This window comes from Lynx canadensis, chromosome A2 (genome assembly GCF_007474595.2).
Source record: "Lynx canadensis isolate LIC74 chromosome A2, mLynCan4.pri.v2, whole genome shotgun sequence".
Taxonomy (NCBI): domain Eukaryota; kingdom Metazoa; phylum Chordata; class Mammalia; order Carnivora; family Felidae; genus Lynx; species Lynx canadensis.
This window is the reverse complement of record NC_044304.2, coordinates 156,229,851-156,254,876: the sequence shown is the minus strand read 5'-3', so window position 1 is coordinate 156,254,876 and position 25,026 is coordinate 156,229,851. Positions and strand designations below refer to the sequence as shown.

The window sequence follows — 25,026 nt, the reverse complement described above, 5'->3', positions numbered from 1 at the left end:
TATAACAAGACTACCTTCACAATGGGGTCCCGTGTGTGCAAATAAAAAGTAAAATTGAAATATAAGAAAAATATGGAACATCTTACAAGACAATAGGCAGTCATGGAGGATACAGCGTCTAGTGGGAAAATAAGGATGGACGGAATCAAGGTGAGCCAATGGAGAGCTTGTACAATGTGCGTGTCCTGGTTTAGGCAGCAAGGAGGGAAGATGGGACTGCCGGGGTCATGTGGAGAATGGTGGCACAGTTGGAAACAGGGCCTGGGAAGGAAGTCTCTGGCATGGCCTTCCAAGGATAAGGGATTCCCAACTGGGCCCTAGCCTGGCTCACTTCCAGAGACACAGGGAAGCAGACTGAGCAGTGCTTTGCTGATGCCACATTAAAATAAGACCAGGATTGAGGTGCCCGGGTGGCTCAGATGGTTGAGCATTGGACTCTTCATTTCAGCTCAGGTCATGATCTCACGTTTTTGTGAGATCGAGCCCCGCGTCGGGATCTGCTTTGACGGTGTGGAGCCTGCTTGGGATTCTCTCTCCCTCTCTCTCTGCCCCTCCCCATTTGTATGCCCTCTCTCCCTCTCTCTCTCTTTCTCCCTCTTTCAAAATAAATAAATAAAAATGAAAAAAAAAAATAAGACCAGGAAAACTCTCTTCCAAGAACACCCATTCTCTGGGGAAACAAATCTGGTGTCCTGAGACACCACAGTTTCTGATAAGTGGATTTGGGATGATTGTAACCCCCTTACCAGCTGTGAAAGGCTCAGGGCACCTCCATCATTGCTGAGTCTGTGACAGTCTATCCCAGACTCAGGGTCCTGGACTATCTCTTAGGACACCCAGAAACTCACGATCCATGAGTCTATGAGCTCTGACCATAGCTTTTGACTTCATAGATACAAACTACAGCTTCACCGGCGGGTGAGTGGAAGATGTTATAACTGCATAATTATTTATATTTATAACAAGTAACATATCATGATATATAATGCAGCAAATAAAATAAGTAAAAAGGAAATAGGGGCATTATTATCAAGAAAATATCCTGTCTTCTTGAATCAAAGAATTCAAGGGAATTTTTTCAAATGAAAAGGCCAGTGCATCAAAGAAAACACTGCGTCTCTAAAAATTGGATTCACTCAGGGCGTCGAGGCGCGCCTGGGGAAGCTGTTCGTGGGAAAATGACGACAGAGAGAGAAAATGGCGTGTCCAAACTGGGCAGAGGATGGGACATCTTGTCGTTATGATCCTTCTTGTCCCGTCACCACCACGAAAGCAGTAAAGACCTGGCTTCATACAGGAAGACAGACTTGCTCCTGTGTTGCTCAAGCTTCCAAAGTTTCAGGGACAGAGAGGCTTTAGAAGTAAGAATATGGGGGTGCCTGGGTGGCTCAGTCAGTTGGGTGTCTGACTGTTGATTTCGGCTCGGATCGTGATCTCACAGCTTGTGGGTTCGAGCCCCACATTGGACCCTGTGCTGGCAGCCTGGGGCTTGCTTTGCATTCTGTCTCTCCCTCGTTCTCTGCCCCTCCATGGTCTCTCTCTCTCTTTCTCTCAAAATAAATAATTAATAATTAAAAAAAAAAAAGAAGTAAGAATATGTCAAGAATGACACAAACTTCCCAGATGGGACCACAAATGCAGAGAAGGAGGCACCGCCCACTACACGGAAAGCCTCGGGTCTTGCAGAAGGACCACTGTGTCCCTGTTGTTCAGTCCTGGTCTTGGAGCCCGGAGCCAGCCCTGGGAGTCTTCCAACCCTATAGGCCATAATTATTTGATCCACCCTCATTTACATTCCCTTCAGGAGTTTAGTGTCTTTTTCTACCCAAGGACAGCTGAGAGCTGATATCCAAATCTTCTTGTGATTGGGGAACGATGAGTAGGGACAGCCTGTTTATGGTCTTCAGGTGCAGGGAGAGAGAAGTCTGAGGTTGGTGAAGAGGAAGGAGGTGGCTGTGTCCCACTGTGGTAGGGCTGCTGGCACAGAGGTACACAGCTGAGTCCCCCGGCTCCGCACGCTGGATCCGCAGAATGGAGTAGGACCCCTCGGACCTGTTCACCTGGAACCGATCGTTGCTGGGCATCCCTGAGGAGTCTACTTTGTCCTCGTTTTGGAAGGAAACGAGAAACTCCGGGCCTTGCCCCACGGCCTGTCGGTACCAGTAGAGGCCAGCATGACCAGAAATTGGGTCACACCTGAGGTCCACGTACCAGCCCCTCTTTGTGACCTTGTGCCGGGGGGACTGGAGGACACCAGCTCCTGTGTGACCTGTGGAGACAAAATTGGGAACAGCGAGGAGGAAATCGACTGCAATCATTGCATGTATTTATCCCTCACGCTCACACACATGCACTCACTCGGTTTTCTGAGGACTCACCTGCCCCCAGGAGACAGAGGGCCACGCAGCAGAGGAGTCTGGTGCCCATCGCAGGGTCAGGACAGGGCTAGGATGTTCGTCACATCAGGTTCTCCTGAGCACGAGCGGAGGAGGAGGGAGGCCCCTCATCCACGCAAGGGAGTTCACTTAGTGACATCACCCTCTCTGTCCATCCCCTCAACCTCAGGGAGCAGGATTTATGTTGTAACATACTTGGATGACTAAATAAGTATTTGTAACCTCCTTTCTGTTTTTGAAATTTATATATTTATTTTTAATTTTTTTTTTAATATTTATTTTTGAGAGAGAGAGAGAGACAGAGTGTGGGCAGGGGAGGGGCAGAGAGAGAGGGAGACACAGAGTCTGAAGCAGCTCAGCCTTCGATGTACGGTTGTCAGAGAAGTTTGTCTCTATGATACCAGTACTTTAAAACCGATTGAGAGAAAAGTCTGGAAAATCTAGAACAGAGATACACCAGCTGTGTCCGCCATTCCCCTGGAAACAGGTGTGCCCAGAAAGGGCAGGCCACCCAGGGTGACCTTGAACAGGAGCATGAGTGGGCGTCAGCCATTGCAAGAAGGAAGGACTCATGCCCAGTGCAGAGGAAATAGCCCTGGGTGTCCCTGAGATGGGAAGGGACATGGCAGAATTGAGGGCCTAGCAGTGTGGCCAGAGCCGAGGGCCAGCGAGCTGTGCGAGCTGGGCCCGGAGGCAGCTAGAGGACAGACCCAGCAGGGCCTTGTTGGGGCTGCCCCTATGGAAAGGCTGGGGGGAGCAGGGTCCCTACCTGGGCATCGGAGAGCAATGCACTGAGGTGCCAGGGGGAGACAAGGAGGGGGGCGTCTAGATAGATCTGATTTCATAACACATTGTTAATAACACATTGTGTTGTTTACCCAGTGCAAACAATTTCCATCCCGGAAGCATCAGACTTAGGCAGGGGGTAGAACAGTCAGAGCTGGGGAAGCACCTTCGCAGCCAGCCAGGCGGCTCAGAGCACAGACCAGAGGTGGAGACACGGCCGCCTGAGGTCTGGTCGGGTCCAGGCCAGGCTGTCAGTGCCTTGCAGACGGACCTCAGCCCACACCGAGGTTCACTCTGGGCGCTTGGGCCCCTCGGGGCTCTGGGGCTCGGGTCGGGGGGTGGGGGCTGGGAGTGTGCCGAGGGCTCTGCTGAGTCCCGGGGCGCAGGCCCTCCCCCTGCTTTTTTTTGTGCAGAGAGGAGACAGCTGTGCAGCGCTGTGCAATCACTGCTGGCACAGAAGTACACAGATGTCTGGGAGGGAGTTGCGGACGCCAGCGTGAGAGGGAAGTTCTTTGTATTTGACCTAGAGACGTTGTATCCGTTGGAGATTTCTCCTCTCTCGGTGGTACCAGCACCGACGGAGTAATGGATCAGCCGCAGCCCATGTCCAGGGTCTTGTCGATACCAGGACATGTAGTCGTGGTCCTTGTCCTGTTCACATCTCAGCGTCATGCTCTGTCCTGTCCCCAGGATCTGGAATCTGGGGGTCTGAGTGATGCCAGCATTCACGGGCCCTGTGGAGAAGGAGACAAAGCTGATGCCACAGACACCACAGAGAGGCCTAGAGCTGGGACCTTGAGATTTGCACTCAGGAAAGGGACGCTGCTCAGGACTCGCCTGCCTGCAGGAGACCCAGGGCCACACAGCACAGGAGGCTGAGGCTCATGGCAGGGGCAGGGCGGACGGAGGGCTCTTCTGGGAATGTGTGCTGAGGGACGGGGAAGGAGGCTCTCGGGGGAGTCGTTCTGAGACGTCACTCTTCCTGCCTGGGCCGAGCCAACCCTCGCAGGGGGCCGCAGCCCTTCCCCAGAGGGTCAGATAAAAAGCTCCACGTACACGTGAACAGCTTAGGATGGGAAGAAAGGACTTGTCTGAACTGACACAAGCCTTCACTTTTTTGCGAAACAGTTTGTAACCTTATGTAATGTTTTCCTCCCGTGATAGAATTCTTCATCGATGCACTGGTTCTGTGTGTCTGCGTGTTTCTATAGTGCTGAATTGGGGAAAAATCATTAAGGGCTTCCCGATGCCTTTTATGACTTGTGCGTCCCAACTCCTCCTCCAAGTATCCGTTTCCGCTTTGCTTAATTGACCAGCGTCCTGTTAACATCCTTCCAGCGACGGTTCTCCTGATACTGGGTTTCCAAACCTCAAGGGCCGGCTCATCAACTCTTGGGGAACCGTTTTGCTCTGTTTCTTACCGAGTCAGGACACCTGCCAAAGGTAGCAGAGCACCCGCCTCCCTCGTTTGGGCTGAGACAGCGGCAAGCAGAAACACGTCGCACCTGTGAGTGACCTTTCCTCGTGGCAGGACGATGGCTACTCAGTGGTGCCGATGATGTGTTAGCACAGAGGTATTCACGTGTGTGAGGGACTGTGGGGAAGTGGCCACCTCCAGGGTAAGTGAAAAATGCTCTGTTATTTTCATCTGAGACATGCATTCCACGGGGAATAGCTTCTTGTGGAGAACGGCTGGAATTAATTAATAAGGACAGCGGAGCTCAGAAACGATCGTGTTGCCCACAGTCCCCCACTTAGAAAGACCCCACACCCCGGCTTCAGTGCTCTGCTGTTGTGATCTTCAAATTCTTAATAATATCTGAACCATGAGCTCTGCAAATTATGTAGCTGGTCCTGGGTATATAATTTTGTGTTTCCTGTCTGTGGTCACCTTCCTGTCTGCTGGTTTCCCTTTAGCATGACCACATGTCTGGAGGCTCAGTGAATCAGCATCTCTGGGGCCTTGAGAAGGACACAGGCACTAAAGCTGGAACCCAAGAGGAGCCTGATGTTATAACCACAACGTCAAGCCTTGAATTGGGGCCATGCAAACCCGTGAGTGGGTTTCGCGTCTGCGCCTGGGACGTCGCTGGTCCAGGAGACAGAAGAACACACAGTGCAGAATGGTGGCAGGCCAGAATGGAAAGGGGGATCTTCCAGTTCAACGCTTGTGTTTTGAGGGTTCGGCACTGGGTCCAGACAAAGGGGACCCTTCTTCCAACGTGGAATGACCTCTCAACAAAGCCACAGTTGCCCGTGGTCTGCTCAGCCCCAGCACACAGTGTGTGAACATGAAACCCAGCTATGTATGCATCTGATAGGAACTCAAAATAATGTCCTCGGAGATGATGAATTTGTGTCAACACTCTATTATAAAATAATTTGAATGAAGGGACACATGAAAAAAAGAAATGAATTCAAATGAGTAAGTACATTTTATAGAAACAGCTGCAAACTGCTAGAAAGAGCTTTCGGTGATCCTTTTTTCAAACCATCTGTCTCCAGATAGAATTGTCCCTGACATGGATCAGGTATCTCACATGATTTCAAGCACTCCTTATCCACAGAACTTTCTCGAAGCACCTCACTCTCTTGAATATTTATCTGTGAATTATTGTGATGGGTAGAGACTTGAAATGTCCATTAAAAAGATGCCTAAGCAAAATTAATCTATAGCGATAGAAATCATATCACTAACTTGTCAGAGATGGAGAGAGGTGTTTGAAAGGAGCATGAGGGGACTTTCTGGGCAGTAGAAATGTTCTGTATCTTTGTAGGGTGTGTATTACATGGGTACATACATATAAATTGCAAAAGAAAATCATTGCTCTATTCATTTAAAGTGTGGAATGCTTATTGTATATAATTCTTATGTCAATAAAGTTTATTTTAAAATGGCTGAGAAGGGATGTATGTTACATGCTCTAGATAATTTCAAAATGAATCATCAGGCATAAATATTACCATTTCTGTGACAGCTATAGGAGTTTTAGGTAAAATGTGTCCATATCTACCTTTGCACATAGGAAATGGTGGAAAAAGCTGTCAGAGACTAGCACAAGGAATCAATATATCCAGATTCTTATTATGTGCTAGGTACTTTGGCTTATTAAATTTTATTAGTGGTTAAAAAATATTTTTAAATGCTTATTTTTGAGAGAGAGAGAGAGAGAGAGAGAGAGAGAGACTGGAGGAAGGGCAGAAAGAGAGGGAGACACAGAATCTGAAGCAGGCTCCAGGCTCTGAGCTGTCAGCACAGAGCTCAATGCAGGGCTCAAACTCACAAACCGTCAGATGGTGACCTGAGCCAAAGTTGGATGCTTAAATGCCTGAGCCACCCAGGAACCCCTAAATCTTTTATACAAACCTAGAAGTTAGTATGATGGCTAATTTTGTGTGTCAACTTGGCTGGGCCACAGGGTACACAGACACTTGGTGGAATATCATTCTGGGGGTTCCTGAGAGGGTGTTTTGGGATGTGGTTAACATTTACATAGGTAGATTTTAACATTAGGTGAGAGTAACATTTTAGACAGTAGAGTAAAGCAGATTGCCTTCCATAACGTAGGTGGGCCTCATCCAATCAGCTGATGAACTGAATAGAACAGAAAGACTGATTCTACCCCAGGTAAGAGAGAATTGTCCAGCTGCTGGCCTGCGAATCGGAACATCAACTCTTCATGCTCAACAGCCTTTGAACTTGGACATCAGCTCCTCCTGGGTCTCCAGCACAACCAGCTCAGCTCGCAGATGTTGAACTTACTGGCCTCCCCAGTTGTGTGAGCTGATTCTCTGTAATAAATAAGTTACACACACACACACACACACACACACACACACACACACATACACACACACACATATAGTCTGTTTTGTTTCTTTGGAGTACTCTGAGTGATGCTGATAGATATTATTAGTCTCATTTCCTACGTGAAAATTCTCAGCCCACCATGTCAAGAGGCTGGCTTCAGGTCTTGACGAGCGGCTTGTATTGGAGTTGGAATTAGAGCCAAGCACACACGGCGGCCAGCCGGAACTCTTTCCCACGCCCCTTTCTCCCGGGTAAACTGATCTCTGTCAACGATGTCATTAGAGCTACCCAGGCTGAGAAGAACAGGCAGCAGCATTCTGGCTTTGAGGGCAGATGTCCCCACGAATATGCGTGATAGCAGAGAGTTGTAAACAGCGCTCAGGAGGCAGTCAGACGGGGGAGGGGGGGTTGAGTCCCACATCTGCCCCTCACCAGCTGATATTCAATATGGTCAAGTTCTTTAACTTAAGGGCAAATCCCTTCATCTCTAAAATGAGAGCAGTCATTGCATTTGCCTCTTAGGCTTTTTTTTTTCTCATCGTTAATTGAAATTTTGCAAATAAAGGACTTTTATTTGGCATGTAGTAGGTTGTCAGTAAGTAATAGTGTTATTTTCCTCTGTGAATCTCTCCTGCTGCAGAATTGAACCGTGGTCGTGCATTCACGTACCCAACACTTGCAGTGTTGTGATTCTCCTACACTCGGGTGACAGGTGAATCCAATAGAAATAGTCAAATATTTAAGACGAATATTATGCATTGAATACTGCAGATGCTAAAACTGTCAAAGACAAGAAACATACTGATTTTCATTTTGCATTTTATGTGATACGGTATCTTGTACAAAGCAGGGGACCCACAACTGTTTGGGTCGGTTCCTCTTCCCAGGAGGAGGTTGTGATGATCACATATGGATGCATGATCTTTCCCGTCCTGCTAATCTGGACCTGGGAACGGAAGCCAGATCAGGGGACATTTCTGGGCAGGGGAGAACCACAGGTGTTGAGGAACAGAACTGAGTTTGATTTCTTGCTCTGAGACCCGGGAAAGCCACTTCTCCTCAGGTAAACGGGTAAAATAATACTTAACCTTGCATGATTTCTGTGAGCATTAAGACGTGTCACACACATAAACAGCAGAACGAGCGTCTGGGAGAGGTCTGTCTCTTTACCAGGACAAGAGCCCACTTCCTGAGCTGGGAGGGGGCGGATATTTTTGTACAGTAGGCTGTGGATCGTGCAGGGCTGTGTTAGGGCTGCTGGCACAGAGATAGAGGGCCGAATCCATGAGCTCCAAGGAGCTCATGTTTAGCTCAGAGTGAGAGTCAGGGAACTGTTGAGCCGAGAATCGTTCCGGTAAGTTTCCTTTGCCTCTCTCTTCCCTGTTGTAATACTGAATGAGTAACTGGGGGCCCTGGCCCACGGCCTGTTGGTACCAGTACAAAGACAGGTGTCCAGAGATAGGGAAACAACTCAGCGTCACTTGCTGTCCTCTTGCCTTGACCAGGTGTCTTGGAGTTTGGGTGAGTCCGGAATCCACTGGGCCTGCGGGGGAGGAGGGAGAAAGCAGCCGAGGGCAGAGCTGGGGGGACGCCTCCTGCTGCGGCCATCATCAGCAAGCCTGTATTACTCAGGTGGCAAACGCATATCGGAGGCTTCCACACGGTGCCCAGGACTCACCTGCTCCCAGGAGACAAAGGGCCACGCAGCAGAGAAGCCTGGAGCCCATGGCAACACTGGGAAGCCAAGATATCATCCAGCTCAGGGGTGGGGGCCCCGGGGGTGAGCAGCCTAAAGCTTTGAACCTCCCATTTCCCTGAAAGGAGTATTTGCCTATGACGTCACCACTCCCACATCGCCACTCTGGTAACTCTGCAGGGCTGTGCCGAGCCCTGTGGCTCCGAGAAGTTCATGTGCAGATCAGAGAGATGGTCACCCAAATGTCGCACTGAGAGCTAATCTGGCAAGGGTCGTTTTGCTCACTGTAACTCATCCTAATACGCAAAGGAGAGCTGGGACCTGACCCAGGGCCGGTGGGTAACAAGATCCACTGGGGCGCCAAGAGAGAGGGGAACATCTCAGTGTCACTTGCTGTCCGCTTGCTTTGATCAGATGTCTTGAAGTTTGGGTGGCTCCAGCCTCCACTGGGCCTGTGAGGGAAGGACACAGGGGCTGGGGAACAAACACGAGAGTGAGCCCGATGGTGCCACGCACTTAGGTGCTGTCACGCTTAGAGGAGAGATGTCCTACCTGGACAAGGACACACTTGCTCCCAGGAGACAAAGGTCCACGTGGCAGAGGAGGCTGCAGCCCACAGCATGCAGCGGGGAGGGCAGAACCTGACAGGTTTCTCCCCGCTCAGAGTTCTGGGTCTCCGAGAGCTGAAGATCTGGGCATCCCTTCTCTGACTGGAGGTTAGGCAGTAATGTCACTGCTCCGATGTCGTTATCCCTCCTGGTTCCCATGAGCCTCCCTTGCCAGGTCCCTGGCTACGCCGGTCCAGGAACTCTGCTTTGTTCCGCAAAGCCCCTCACATGAAGGGCAGGGCTGGGACGGTCTAGGCTAGCGGGGGTTAAGTCACAGGCGTGTCCACAGCTCCTCAGCTTTTCCTTTCAGGCGGGTGTTCCTCTACCTGTTCCTGCTAGGGCAAGGAGTCTGCCCCCTCCCAGCACCACACTGCACTTTCTTTCCCCTTGCAAGCTCAGAGAGACTCCCTAATGACTGCCGAGCTGAAGGTTTGGCCCCCTGATGGGACTGCACAACCTCAAATTAGTGTTGATAGCATTAAGCCTTGTAGTGGAAAAGAGCTCCAAGCAAGGCTTTCCTTAACCCTCCTGGTCCCAGATAGCTGGCTCTATGCCCCTGCTCTGCCCAGGCGACTTTTGGCATTCAGCGGTTCCACAGTGCCCCCATGTGGCCTACTGGGCAGTAATCAAGAGATTGCCTCTACCGTGATGTGAGTCCTGGGGTATGTTTAAATTAGAAGCTATTCTGGGGCACTTGGGTGGCTCAGTTGGTTAAGCAGCCGACCTGGGCTCAGGTCATGATCTCACGGTTTGTGAGTTCAAGCCCCGCGTTGGGTGCTGGGCTGACAGCTCAGAGCCTGGAGCCTGCTTCGGTTTCTGTGTCTTTCTCTCTCTGCCCCTCCCCTGCTCATGCTCTGTCTCTGCCTCTTAACAAGAGATAAAGGTTAATAAATTAGAAGCTATTCCATCCTTTGTCTATTGCACTATTTTTGTTTTCTGCCCCCACCCCCAGCAGACCAAAAAAAAAAAAAAAAAAAAAGGAAAAAGACAGCCCTAACTACATTGTAATAAAAAGGTGGCAGGAGGAAATGTTTTGGTTTTGAGAAAATTCCCGGTAAACCTAGCCTGAGTTAGATGGCGCTGCTTAAGGAGGAAGCGTGGCCGAGATCACCCAGAGACAGCCTGTGTCTGATTGCGGATGGAATGCCAAGGAGTTTGGGATGACGAATAATTAACTGACGTTGTTTTTGCTCTGCTGACCCCAGACAGTTGCTCGAGGCAGACCATTCACACAGGTCTCTTTGCAAGGTGTCTGCTGATCAGCTTTCCCCAAAATAAAGGAAACAATACTCACTGTTACCCTACTGCTAGAGAATTTCTTTCTTTTTAAGATTTTATTTTTAAGTAATCTCTACACCCAATGTGGGAATCGAACCCACAACCCCGAGGTCAAGGGTCTCTTGCTCTACCTGCTGAGCCAGCCAGGAGCTCCTGGAGAATTTATTTCTTCCTCTTCTAATCTTACTCCTGTAGAAATGCTATTTTTCCTCTGTTCATTGTTACCAGAATGCCCATTTCTCCATATATGATTGCATATGTGCACGTGATTAAATTTCTCTAAACTTTCTTCAATGCCCAAGTAGGAAATAAATATTCTAACCCTCTGTACAGAATGCTAGGAAGGAGAAGCAAGCCAGTCTGGATTAATGTACAGTAAAATATAAATAAATAAACAGGAATTTGGGAAAACAGAATCTGAGGAAGTTTAATTCCTAAACCAGTTAACATCCATCCACTTGCTACTTTCTTAGTTCACTGCCAGCATAAATTTCTTTAAACATTTACATTTGACCTAAGTGTTGCTACATTTTATGTATTTATGTATTTGTTTATTTATTTATTTTTAAATGTTTATTTTTGAGAGAGAGAGAGACAGAGCAGGAGTGGGGGAGAGGCAGAGAGAGAGGGAGACACAGAATGTGAAGATTTCAGGCTTTGAGCTGTCAGCACAGAGCCAGATTTGGGGCTGGCACTTACAAACCATGAGGTCATGACCTGAGCTGAAGTCAGACGCTTCACCGACTGAGCCACTCAGGCGCCCCAAGTGTTGCTAAATTTTAAATAGTGCAATTTGTAGAGGCGCCTGGGTGGCTCAGTCGGTTAAGTGGCTGACTCTCGATTTCCGCTCGAGTCACGATCTCACGGTTCGTGAGTTTGAGCCCCACATTGGGCTCTGTGCTGGCAGCACGGAGCCTGCTTGGGATTCTCTCTCCCTCTCTCTGCCCCTCCACTGCTCACTTGTGATATCTCTCTCAAAATAAATAAATAAATAAGAACACATTCTTAAAAGAATAGTGCAATGTATAAAGTGAATATGGACTAATCTATTGGACTAGTCCAATAGTCCAATAGTCTATGGACTATTCTAATCTATTTCTTGACTTTCTAAATCCATGGCAAAGCACCATGTCAGGTGCCACTGAGACGAGATCCTTGGTGCAGCTGCATCTGGCACTGACGGTCACCAGCTCCAGTGCCAATGAGCTATGACCAGGGACCCCTTCTCAGATGCCACCCAGAGGTGGAAAATCCCAGCCAGAGTGAATCTCCATGGATATAAACCAGATAAAATTATCTCAAGCCCAGATGGCAATGTTGTTTAACTGAACGCTTTTTATGAATTTTGTGCATATGAAATTCATTAAAACCTTTTATCAGAGCAGCTGATGCGTCTTATGGAATTTCTGACGGTAGAAAGGGAGAAATCTCCACACCAATACATAGAAATATAAACTATTGGTATAAACCACACTAAGAAAATATATTTTCTGCTTTAAGGAATACCTGGCATGTTTTTATTCAATTAGATAAAATTCCTAGATTGTCAATCAATTCTTTTTTTTTTATTCTAATGTTTATTTATTTTTGCAAGAGAGAGGAGAGAGAGAAAGAACGGGAGAGGAGCAGAGAGAGAGGGAGACACAAAATCCTAAGCAGGCTCCAGGCTCTGAGCTGTCAGCACAGAGCCTGATGCGGGGCCCGAACTCACAAACTGTGAGATCATGACCTGAGCTGAAGTTGGACGCTTAACCAACTGAGCCACCCAGGCGCCCCGCCAATCAATTCTTAATTATAAATAAAAACCAAACAGAATATAGAAGATTGCTTCAGAGATGCCTGAGACCCTATGATACATAGCCATTATATTTCAGACAAGAGAAGCCCAGCTGATATTCTAAAGATATATGAAATATGAAGCATTGGCTTCTGGATCCTTCTGGTATTGCAAACTGGCATCATCTCCTGCCTTCCCCGCCCCCCCCCCCCAGAGGAACCTTGTGGGGCACAAAGCAAATAGAAATACTAGAGACTATCCAAAAACCAAGCGAATATTCTGGAAGGACTGAAGCCATTTTGGGCTGGACCCCAAAAGAAAGATAACCAACTGGACAATATATAGCCCCAGAAAGTGAATTATTAAACCATATGAACCAAGAATTTAAAGCAAGCATGACAAATATGAAGATGTGCAAAATAAACAGGAATGTAAAAGATGTTAGCACATAAGAACACATAGGGCCAACTTATTGGAGGTCTTAACAGCAGCATACCTCGCGTATTTTACATCAGCATGTCCAAGTGTTTTATTATGGGGAAGAATGTTCATGTTACCTGATGTTCTAAGAGAAACCAATGCCTCATATAAACACTGAGAGTTTTTGTCCAATAGGAACTAATATTATTTTCCTAAAGTAATGACTCATCATCAGGGTTGGTTTTTTTTTTTTTCTGTTTTTATAAAAATAAGATTTTGGCTAATACATTTATAATCCAGATAAGACCTGGGAAATTCTCTCTTCTGGAAAAACTAGGAGGAATTTCCTAGAGCTTATAAATTGCCTAGGGCTTCTAAAAGCTATAGAAATCCAAAGCCCTTCCTGAGATTTCTGACCATTCCCATGGACGACTGTTTTCTTCTGGTCTTCTCTAACCTTGACTATAAAGCAGAGGTCTTTTTTACTCCTTCAACAAAATCATGCACATCAAACATTGGAGAGTTTAGTAGAAGCTGATGAAGATTTGGGGAGGGCTGCAAAGGAATCACGTGAGGCAGAACACTGATTTTCACCACTTCCGTCCCATCCTTAATCGCGATGGCCCCTTCCAAGACTTTCCAGGGTTTCCAGTTCTTCTACGTGCATGATACATGTTTTCTAACTTTTAATTCACCGTGTTTTTTACTTTTATTGTGGTGATAAAATATATATACCGTAAAACTTACCATTTTCAAGTCTACAGCTCAGTGGCATTAACTATGTTGACATTGTTGCACAGCTGTCCCCACCATCCCTCCCTAGAAATTTTTCATCTCCCCCAATTGAAACTTTGTATCCATTAAACACTCACTCCCACCCCTCCCCCACTCTGGGTCAGGACCCACCATTGTACCTTCTGTCTCTATGAATCTGACCCCGCCCCCCGCCAGATACCTCATAAGTGGAATCATACACTATGTGTCCTTTTGTGACTGGCTTATGTCACTGACCATAATGTGCTCAATGTTCACCCATGTTGTGGCATGGGTCAGAATTTCATTCCACTTTAAGTCTGAAGAATATTCCATTTCATGTGTATATCACAGTATGTTATCAATTTATCTGTTGATTGGATGGGTTGTTTCCACCTTTTGGCAATTGGAAATAACGTTGCCATGAACATTGGTGTGTTAAGATCTGTTCAAATCCCTGCTTTCGCTTCTTTGGGGAATATATCCAGAAGTAGAATTGCTGCATCATGTGGTAATTTCATGTTTAAATTTTTGAGGAACTGTCATACTATTTTCCACAGCTATTCCAAAATAGCACGCTCTTTTATCTTCCGTCAGCAATGCGAAAGGGTTCCCGTATCTTTACCACCTCATCAACACTTGTTATTTTCTGTCTTGTTTACTTACTATTATCCACACTAATATTATCCTTCAATATTATCCTTTAACATTATCCACACGAATAGGTATGATGTTCTTGGATTTTTGAAATTAATGGGAATGCATAGTGAGGTTCTCTTTTATTTTTACTGTTGCTGTTATTTTAAACATACTATTTTTCAAACCTCAAGTCAAGTCAACATTGGTCTCCAAAATTTTGGCAGGTAGACTTCATCTATAAAATCCACTCTGTACCTTTTTGAAAACTAGACAGTCTTTCCTTACATGAACTGGGCATTAGAAAAACACGATTCTAGCTTGGGTCTCGCTACAGTCTGTAAGTAAGGATCCGGTGAATCAGATTATGCCTTGGGGACAAGTCTTCATGAAGGGAGCGCAGGGCACATGCTAGCCCCTGGTCACCCCACAGCTCACCTGGAGCGTGATTCTACAAGAAGTAAAGAGCACCAACTGAAATTCAACAGGGGCTTGTTTAAAATTTGCAGCTGGTGGGTGAGAGGGGGCCGGAAAGGGCTTCTGGGCTTCCTTCTGTGTAGGGCAGGGGCCTCACGAGCAAGAGGCCACCTGCTCTTTCTGAGCTGAGTGGCTGTGACAGCGCAGTCTTGTGGAATCACAGACGAGCACGGAAGTACAGAGAGGTCTGGTGGGTGCTGGTCGACTCGAGAGTCAAGAGGAAATTCTCCGTATCTTTTTGAGACATGTACCCCTTCCTGCACATCTGTTTTGACCATAAGCTCAGCACTATCTGACTAATGAATCAGACTTGGAGTTCAGTCCACAGTCTTGTTGATATCAGTACTTTGAAAACTGTTTCATTTGTTAAGAACATTCAAAGGTCAGCTTCTCTTCCATCTCTATGATAAGGATCTTGGTATCTGAGCATCCGCGGGTTCCATCAGAGAAGGATAAATAAACTAAGATAGAGACAGGGAAGCGACAGTTGTCCAAATGAAGGAAATGCCCAGGATCTGGAATTGAAAAGCCCACATCAGGAGTGTGCTTCTATTTCCTGGACTCATCCACTCCCAAGAGATAAAAGTCCACAAAACTGAGAAACCTGGTAGCCATGGCAGGTCAGGGAGTGAGGGACTATTCTCCAGCTCAATGCTCTGGCGTTCTCAGGGAAAAGCTAGCACTCTGAGCCTCTTCACCAGCCGTTAGCCAGGTCTTCCTGGGATGCCAATCTTCCTACAGGCTTTTTAGGTCCAGAATCTCCTTATTTGGCTCATTCTTCATTTCTTTCTTATTTCTACAATAGGGCATTGCCCAGTGGAACTGGGTTCAGGGGACAGGTTCACACCCTAGTTTCTCTGATTTTTCTTTGAGGGTATTACTCCTCTGTGTACACGTCCCCTGGGGATCCAGTAGGCTCCTTCGAACTCCCTCACTGTCCTCCAGTTTTGAGAGACTCCCCACCTCCTACAGAAAGCTATATTCGTGTTAAAAAGGGAAACAAGCCCCAAATGGAGCCATTTGTCCCTGGACAGCAAACGAAGACTTAACTACAGTTTCAACCTGTCCCAGGAATGTGATCTTTAACAGTCTCTGAAACGTCCTGATCCCTGAGAAGGAGGTCATCTGCATGATAAAAACTCTGTCTTCCCTTGCTGCCCAAAGGTGTCCTGTCTTTTGCCCATTTTTTTTAAATTTTTTTTTTTAACATTTATTTACTTTTGAGGCAGAGAGAGACAGAGCATGAACAGGGGAGGGTCAGAGAGAAGGAGACACAGAATCCGAAACAGGCTCCAGGCTCTGAGCTGTCAGCACAGAGCCCGACGAGGGGCTAGAACTCACAGCCCTCACGGGCCGCGAGATCGTGACCTGAGCCGAAGTCGGCCGCTCAACCAACTGAGCCACCCAGGCGCCCCTCTTTTGCCCATTTTTAATTGGATTATTTGATTTTTTGGTGTTGAGTTGTAGAAGGTCTTTATTTATTTGTGATGCCGACCCTTTACCGGGGAGGTCATTTGCAAATATCTTCTTGCCTTTAGTAGTTTGTCTTTTAGTTTTGTTGGTTGTTTCCTTCACTTTGCAGAACACTAACTCGAAGGAATACATGTATCTCTATGTTTATCGCAGCATTATTTATAATAGCAAAATTATGGAAGCAGCCCGAGTGTCCATTGATAGATGAATGGATAAAGAAGAAATGGTGTGTGTGTGCGTGTGTGTGTGTGTGCGCGCGCACACACACACACACACACACACACACACTGGAATATGAGCCATAAAACAGAATGAAATCTTGCCATTTGCAACAACATGGATGAATCTAGAGAGTATAATGCTAAGCAAGATAAGCCAGTCAGAGAAAGACAAATACCATATGATCTCACTCATACGTGGAATTTAAGAAACAAAACAAATGAGTATAGGGAAAAAAAAAGAGAGAGAAAGACAAAGCAAGAAACAGACTGTTAACTATAGAGAACAAACTGATGGTTGCCGGAGGGGAGGTGGGTGGGGGGACGGGTGAAACAGGTGAATCTCGGAGGAAGAGTCCACTTATTTTGATGAGCACTGAGAAGTGGATAGAACTGTTGAATTGCTATACTCTACACCTGAAAGAAATATAACACTGTATGTTCACTACACTGGAGTTAAAATTAAAAAAAAAAAGAAGAAAGAAAAAAGAAAGTACCCTCAACTCACACCACTCTCCTTTCTTTTGCTAATAACTTCCTTTCCCCACCCTTCCTTCTAGAACAACCTTAGATTTTGTACAACTCCTCGGAGCATCGCTCTACTTGCTCAATGGGATGCTACCCCATGCATTAACTGCTTAATAAAGCCAGTTAGACCTTCAAATTCACTTGGGTTGAATTTTATTTTTTAGCACTTGTATTCTTGTAGTGGCTTAATTAATCTGCCTGACAAATTACAAAGCCCTTCTAACCCCCTTTCCCAGTCATCCCCCGCTCTTTCTGCCCCTTCCTGCATCTTCTGTGTCCCATTGGAACCACAGTGCCTTCTTTCAATGAACTGAAAGTGTTTATACTGTCAGCTGTGCCAGGAAGGTTTCCAGTAAATTCCCTGGATCCCATATCCTCATTGTCCCCGGAGCCCTCCCTGTTTCCTGTGTGGTATTTCCCAGCAGAATGTAGTACTGACTCCAACTCCTTTGAACGACTGTATTGGCTTCTTCCCCACATTCTACTTTTTTCCCCAGTGCGAACAAGGGAAGCAAATGGAACTCCCATTTCCGACGAGAAGGCTAAATGGTATCGCCATGTGGGAAAACAGTGTGGCCCCTTTTTATAAAGTGAAATGAGTACTTACCATATAATCCAGCAATCTCACTCCTGGGTATTTAGCCAACAGAAAATAAAAGTATATGTCCACACCAAAGTCTTGTACCAGAATGCAATAACCCAAATCTAGAAAAAACCCATGGGTCCATTAACATGTAAGTAGATATACAGATTGTGGCAGGGTCACACAATAAAAAAATACACAGAATAAAAAAAAGAATGAGTTACTAATACACGAAACGATAAGGATGAATAACAAAAGCACATGTTAGGTGAAAGATGCTGGTCACAAAAGAGCATATGATTCCATTTATATGAGTTCAAGAACAAGCACATCTGATCTATGATCATAGGCACGGAGCAGTGATTGATTACCTGTCGGATGGGTATCAACGGCAAGAGGACTGAGACCAAGAGGTGATGACGAGTCTGTATCTTGGGTGGTGTTGCTAGTTTTTCCATTTGACAAAATGTATATAACTAACATTTATATTATGCATTTCACTTCACGTAATAAAAGATGTATCCCGCGATCCAGTGTCAACAACCGTTAATATATTTTTGAATCATTCTTCCAAACAGAATTCTTTCTAAAATTACTTGTGAAATCTACATGTTATCAGATGTTCACAGAACTCCCTAAACTGTCCTTACAAAGGAAGAACACATATTCGTGCATATCCAAAAGGCACCACTTCTGGGCATTAACCTACCAATGTTGAAGTGCAGGTGTGTGCCTGGCTCGATTGCCTACAAGTCCCTAGGGAGCCCCAAGATTTACTGTTTATTGTTCCTGAATCACCTTCCATCTGAGGCTGAACCCAACCAGGGTTGACTCCTGAAGATTTCCATCTGCTGAGTTGCATCAGGGACTTGCATTTCTTCCCAGATACCAGGAAAACTGGCCTTGTCTGCTGCTTCCGGGGGTCAGGACTGGGGGAGATGGGGTGTTTGCCACAAGATACCATCCGCTGCCCTGTGCTCTGCTTTTGTAACCACTGGTGCAGGGTGTCCTCCCTGGTGCCCTTGGGCTCAGCCCTTAGTGGTTCCTCAGGGAATAAGGGACAGCGTCCTCAGGGCCATCCTGCCAGGGAAATCCCCCAGGAAAATTCCCTGGGGGACCATGGCCACTGTTCCCAGGACCATTTCTCTGGCTCCCCCTCCTACAGTTCTCCTCTTCATTTTGCATGTTCCCTCCATGGCGTTTCTGTCTTCGCAGCCCCAGCACCCTTTCTAGAGGACTTGGCTGCTTCATGGCGTGAAGGAGAGTTCGCTGCCTAGGGAAGGCTGAGCCCTGATTCACACACGGCCCTGTGACTCACTCTTCCTCTAATGCCCAAGGGGTCCCTGCAGCGCACTAACTACACTTTCCATATCTTGGGGTAGGATATTGTCTGTTTAAAGAATAATTGAATGGGGGCACCTGGGTGGCTCAGTTAAATGTCTGGCTCTTGATTTCTGCTCAGGTCATGATCTCACAATTCGTGGGTTCGAGCCCTGCATCCAGCTCAGCACTGATAGTGCGGGACCTGCTTGGGATTCTCTCTCTCTCTCTCTCTCTCTCTGCCCCTCCCTGATCTCACACACTCTCTCTCTCCAAATAAATAAAAAACTTTAAAAAAGAATAAATGAATGAATTAGTAAATGAATAAATAGGTGTATAACCAATATGATAAATGCAACTAGTCTTGAACACTAATGTTGATTTATCTAATTGAAAACTTAAGTCTATCTGCCTTATTCCTAAGAAACATAGTATCTCCCTCATAAAGTGTCCCCTACATCATCCCTCCTGCTGCTTGTTCAAGAACCCTCGGGTCTTAGCTTCTGAAAAGTCAGTCCTTTACAGGTTCCTCTGTAGCCTCATCTGGTCGCTCACTTGGCCATACTTGTCCCACCCGTGGGGTCCACAGCCACATTCTGTGGCACCTGACAATATTTCCTTAATACCACAGCCCCGGATATCCCTGTGCGGATTTCCTATTCTGCAAATTAAAGTTAGCTTCTGACCTCTGCTCCTGGGAAGACGCTGCAGCCCGGCCCCCTGCCCCTGTGGGCAGGAAGGGCTGCGGGAAAGCCTGGGGGCAGAGCAGCCTCGAGTTCGGGGCAAGGGCAGGAAGCACCTGCAAAGCCGGGGCTGAGCTGCTGGGGCAGGGGTGCATGGCTGGGTCTCTCAGCTGCGCGGCCAGGGTCTTTGGAGCAAGTACGATCTGTCAGGAGTCTCAGCTGAGAATCAGTTCTTCACAAAGCCTGTCTTCTCTGAAGGAAGCTTGTTACAGATGGAAATCAGTAACTCCGTTCCGCTTTCCAGGCTCTGTCGGTACGACAGGCAGTACAAGTGACCAGAGACGGGCTCACACTGCAGAGCCATGCTCTGTCTCATCTCTGGGATGTAGCAGCTAGGGTTTTGGGTGACTTCTGGGTTCTCTGTGCCCTGTGGGTGGAGACAGAGGCCAGAAAGAGAATGAGGCAGAAGTTTGGAACCGGTCTTAGATAAAGGGGGTGGGAAAGGAATGTTCCCCACACTCCCATGACGCACCTGCTCCCAGGAGTAGGTGATCAAAAGTCACCCAGCAGAAGATCCTGCTGCCCGTGGCAGGGTGAGGGGGGGCCTCTCCCCGTTGGGCATCTGGACGTTAGTAGCCCAGGAAGGAGACCCTGTGATGTCACAGTGTTGGGCGGCACCCGCAGGTTCAGGAGCACCCCTGCAGGAGGGAGTGGGAAGCCCTAGTGCCCCCCGCCGCCCATACGCGATTCCCCGGGGCTCAGCCCCTGGCCTTCACGCTCTACTGGAATATGGCAGCTGCAGAGGGACCCTCGGAGAGTAAGGGCCTCAGGGCACCAGGCCAAGGGTCCGGCAGGACCCGCTCTCCTCCCCGCGGCCACATCGCAGCCACAGTCCGGTGGTGCGTCGACTCTGTGACTCGCACTTCGGAGCCTGACGACTTAACGCTGGGAATAAAGGGACCAAAAAAAGAAACAACCTGGGAGCGTCAGTGTGGAGAGGAGCGCACGTGAGGAGGAGAGACCTGAAGCCTGACAGGACATTTCAGCGCAAGGGAAGGAGGATGGACGAGGACACTAAGTGCCCAACCCATTCATTGTCCACTGGCTCTGAGCTGGTGGCGGCGGAGGCCCGTTTGCTGCCTGTGTGGTTTAGGGCAGGTGTCTCTGCAGATCTGAAGCTCCAGGTCGAGCCTTGAGTGAGAAGAAAAGAGAAATCGGAGAAGGACAGCTGGGTTACAGAATAAAAGAACGGGCGAAGACACACACACACTTATGTCTCGAACCCATTTCCCATAAGGCTGGTCTCCTCCTTCCCTTTGCAGCTGGCTTGGGCACCGGGACCTCACCTGGAAGCCCCTTCTCCGATTCCCCAAAGCTCAGTGCTGACCCTGAGTGTCGACAGCCATGACTCAGGGACCCCTTGGTTCCTGAGGACCACAGCTCAGAAACCGTGGGCCTGCCGGGTCCGGAGCAAGACACCGCCCGTGAGGACCCCGTTCTTCTCCTCTGGTCCTCTGTAGGGCATGATTTGTGGGGACACAGTGTTTGTTTAGAGGATCCCTGTCAACTTTAAACCAAACAATGCACTTTACAGCAGGCTAGTTTTATTTCATGATAAAACAGTCCTTAAAAAATACCGAATCCAGAGGTGTTTATCTCTTTCAACCAGTTGACAGGGAAGAGTCGCATTCAGGTAAAAGAAACCCCACAGTCTAAGGATGTGCCTTGATAGGAGAGTTGCCACATTAGTTCAACCGGCACCTGGTTTTTTTTGTCTGAAACTTTGCTCAGAGGTCCTCACTGCCCCCTACAGGAGAGAGGAGGGAGCCTTGGTGTCAGTGCGGCATCGGACTCCCCAGGACACAGGGCTCTGCTCAGCCCTCGGGGTCCCAAGGTGTGTGCAGCACTGGGGCCATTGCAAGGGGCGATGCCAGAAAATATGGGGTTCAGCACAGACAACCCCGAGTATACGGTCCTGCTCTGAAACGCTGGGGGCCTTCTCCCCTTCCTGCCTGTTGCAGGCAACGATCCAGGGCCGTCAGGCTCTCTGGCTGATCACGCAGGATGTGGAGACCTGAAGAATTAGGATTAAAGGGACAGAAGGAAAAAGAATCCAGCCTCCAAGTGTCAAAGCCCGAGAGGAAGAGGAGCCTGCGCAGAGCTGAGTCCCTGGGTGTGCAGCAGAGAGTGGCGTCGAGGACAGCGATCCGAACCTCACGAGGGAGCCACTATCCTCAGTGGTAGGGACTGACGGGGCCCTGTGGTGAGGCAAGCAGGTGTCCTGCAAAGGGGCTCGGAGCGCGTCTGGAGCTGGGACCAGGGCTGAGATCCAGGGTCTCACCTGGGTGGAAGGAACAGGCAGAGAAAGGCACGCGTTGGCAGGAGGCTTGGCAGGGCCGCCGCGGCCAGAGTGCAGCGTGCCTCCTGAAAGAGTCCCCGGGGCCACGTGCCGATCGGAAGCTACCGGAGGAACTCGAGGTGGACCCTTTCCGTCCCGCACTCAGCCGCGGGCACAGTCTGGCCCCGGGCAGAGCCAGGCCACAGGCTGTGGGCGTCTGTGCAGGGAACTGGGCCTTGCTGCATCCAGCGAACCGACCGGCACGTCGTGGCCTGGGGTTTCTGTCTGTCTGGGGTCCCACCGGAGATGTGGAGCTGAGCCGTGGTCGCCCCCACGGCTCCCCGGCTGCACCCAGGAGGTTTGTGCACGGGGAGCCGTTGGCTGTGCGGGGCTGTGTCCTCGCTGCTCGCACAGAGATACACGGCGGAGTCCTCTGGCTGTAGGGCGGCCACGTGAAGGTGCAGGTGGGAGCTGTCTGAGCACTCGGGTGTGAAGCGACTGGGGACACTGTCATTTTCGGCGAGTTCCTTATAGCTGTAGGCAAACATGAGCTTCGGTGGCCTCTGAGCACTCTGTTTGTACCAGTACATAGCGTTATGTCCCAGACGTTGTTCGCACTTCAGGGTCCCCTTACTCCCTGTCGCTGCAACCAGGTGTTTTGGTGTCTGGGTAACTGCAGTGTCCCCGGGGACTGTTGGAAGAAAGGAGCAGAATTCACACAGAGAGTATTGCTGCAGCCCTTGGGACTTAGCATGGGGTACAGGGGCTGCCCATCGGGACCCAAGACTCACCTGCTTCCAGGAGACAGAGAGCCACACAGCAGAGCAGCCTGAAGCCCATGGTGGAGTCAGGGCCAAGGTGAGCACCATGTAACTAGGTGTCCTGGGCAGGGAGCCAGGCTCTGGTCTCCTTGGCCTTGGTTGGTGGTTGGCCTGTGATGTCACTGTCCCAGACCCAGGGGGGTGTTTCTTCCTCCAGCTTCACACCTTGTCCTTGTACAGATTCTGGCAGAAGGTGGATTTGAATGGACTGGGATGAGCTATTCCTCTGACAGATGCTCTCCTGCTATTAGCTTCCATCCTCGTTTTTAGGCTCTCTCTCTATCCAGCTTCCTTCCAAGACCCCACTCGGCAACAGACCGTTTCCGCTTCAAGAGATCTCCTTCCTTCTCTGCTCAGTCATGCAGATGCTTCCCTCAGTGTCTAAGCCCCATGGAGCCCTTTTGCCCACCTCATGGAGGAGGGAAATAGGAGGGCTGTGGTTCTGTTTGGGCCCAGTGCCCACCACTAAAAAGGCAGGACTGGATGCCAGCCAGGAGCCAGACACTGGCTGGGGGGGGGGGGGGGGGGGGGGGGGGGGGAGGACGAGGGAGCAGCCATCCTCTGTCCCAGCACTGAGGGTACAAAGCTTGGCTGGGCTGAGAGCAAACAGGATGCTCAACGAGAACAACAGAAGGCATCCTGTGCAGGACGAAGGGAAATCAATTTGAAAATGATTTTAGTTTAGTATCTTTGAGGGACCTTCAACTGATGCTCCCAAATGACCCAAGGATGGAGCCCCAATGCACTCTTTCCCTCCTGACCCCTTCCCTCCCTTCAATCCCATCCTTTCCCTTCACCCCAGCCTCAGAGTTTTCAATGGCGCCACAGCGCCTCCTTGTGGCCAAGGCAGCACATTTCCTAGATTGCGGGCTTCGAACCAGCCCAGTGGCGGCGCTGCAGAGGGCGCCCTATCCCTCATTCCACAGATGGGGAGCTGGAGGGGTTGGGGCTGTGATGACACCAGATCCACGGAAGTGTGAAGACGAAAGAAGCCTCTGAAACAACAAAAAGGGTTGGCAACGTTGCCGTTCATCCGCATACCTAGGACATTCAATTCCTACTCATTTTTCTAACAGAATAAAGTCTATCAGAGTTTCCGGGTGGCCCATAAAACAAAAAATGTAAGGGTAGTATGGGTGAGAGTTTAAGCAAAGGCGTTGGATATTCTCCTCCTGAACAGGTTACGTATATGAGGGGCCTCTAATTCATACAGGTGGAGATATTCCATTCTTAGGCAAGAACCTAAAATTAAACTTAGTTCAAAGGCTGGCATTGCTACTGTTGTATTTCTTACGCTGGACATCCACTGTAGCAAGACGACACTCCTCTACAATGAAACCGCAAAAACTTGGGATTGTTTGGCTCCCAATAAGTAAACTCCCAAGGATTACAAAAGACAGTAGAATTTAAACTGAAACCTGGAGCAATAAGTGGAAGAGAAAGGCGGGGTTGCCCTGAGAACAAAAGCGAACATAAGCATTTCCCAAAGCAAGGGGTGGGTGAAAGGGGAGTTTCGGGTACCTGAATTAGGGATGTGCCTGAAGGAGGAAAATGATGTAAAGAAAATCTGAGTTGCAGTGAAGAAGTAGAATGGTAAACATGTAAGAAAATTCAAATAAACGTTATCTGTATAACGTAGAATAGTGTATGTTGCTTGAAGATCTAGAGAAAAGACATAACTGATCCCAAGACAGCTTGGATCGGGGCACAGAGTACTGAAAAGGAACCCCAAGGCTGAGTGTAAGGAAATCCTTTTTTTTCTTGTCTACTTCCTTATGTGTATGCTCAGGGTGGGACTCCAGAAGGCTGAGCAGAGGGCACGTAGTAGGCTGGAGAGCTGAGCAGAGATTTCAGAAGGCACTCAGCTGGATGACATTGGCATTCAGACCCAGGTAGGATAAGAGACACTGGTGGATGTTCTGTGATGCCCACGGAGTCCGCTGAAAGGCCAGGCACTAGTAATAATGACCGCATGCTAGGGCTCCCTACTAGGGAGGGCAAAACTGAAATAGATCCTAGCAAATCCTACATTAGAAACTGCAAGATTGAAACCTAACGTTCTTCAGGAGATCATAACATAAATAAGCCAGAGCTTCTCTTCTATATTGTCTATAATATTTCAGGTAGAATATTTTATTTTTTTAATGTTTATTTATTTTTAAGAGAAAGAGAGAGACACAGAGTGTGAGTGGAGGAGGGGCAGAGAGAGAGGGAGACACAGAATGTGAAGCAGGCTCCAGGCTCTGAGCTGTCAGCACAGAGCCCGACGTGGGGCTCGAACTCACCAGCCATGAGATCATGACCTGAGCCAAAGTGGGACACTTAACCGACTGAGCCACACAGGTGCCGCATCATGTAGAATATTTTCAAAGTCTCCGAGTTGTTTATTTCCTCCCCGAAACATCTCTCTTCTGATCCATACTG

At 48.4% G+C, this 25,026-nt stretch overlaps 1 long non-coding RNA gene and 2 gene segments (V, D, J or C); 1 reads left to right on the top strand and 2 right to left on the bottom strand.

Annotated features, from left to right (window-relative positions):
* The window catches only part of LOC115509287, a 196,018-nt gene that overhangs the window by 169,670 nt on the left and 1,322 nt on the right, over positions 1-25,026 (bottom strand).
* On the top strand, positions 3,611-6,081 carry LOC115509297. Its single transcript, XR_003967292.2, has 2 exons — positions 3,611-4,801; positions 5,100-6,081. It is a non-coding gene; the product is annotated as an uncharacterized LOC115509297 (long non-coding RNA).
* On the bottom strand, positions 21,031-23,269 carry LOC115509295. The segment is given in 2 exon segments: positions 21,031-22,472; positions 22,573-23,269. Coding segments are annotated over 2 exon segments (618 nt in total).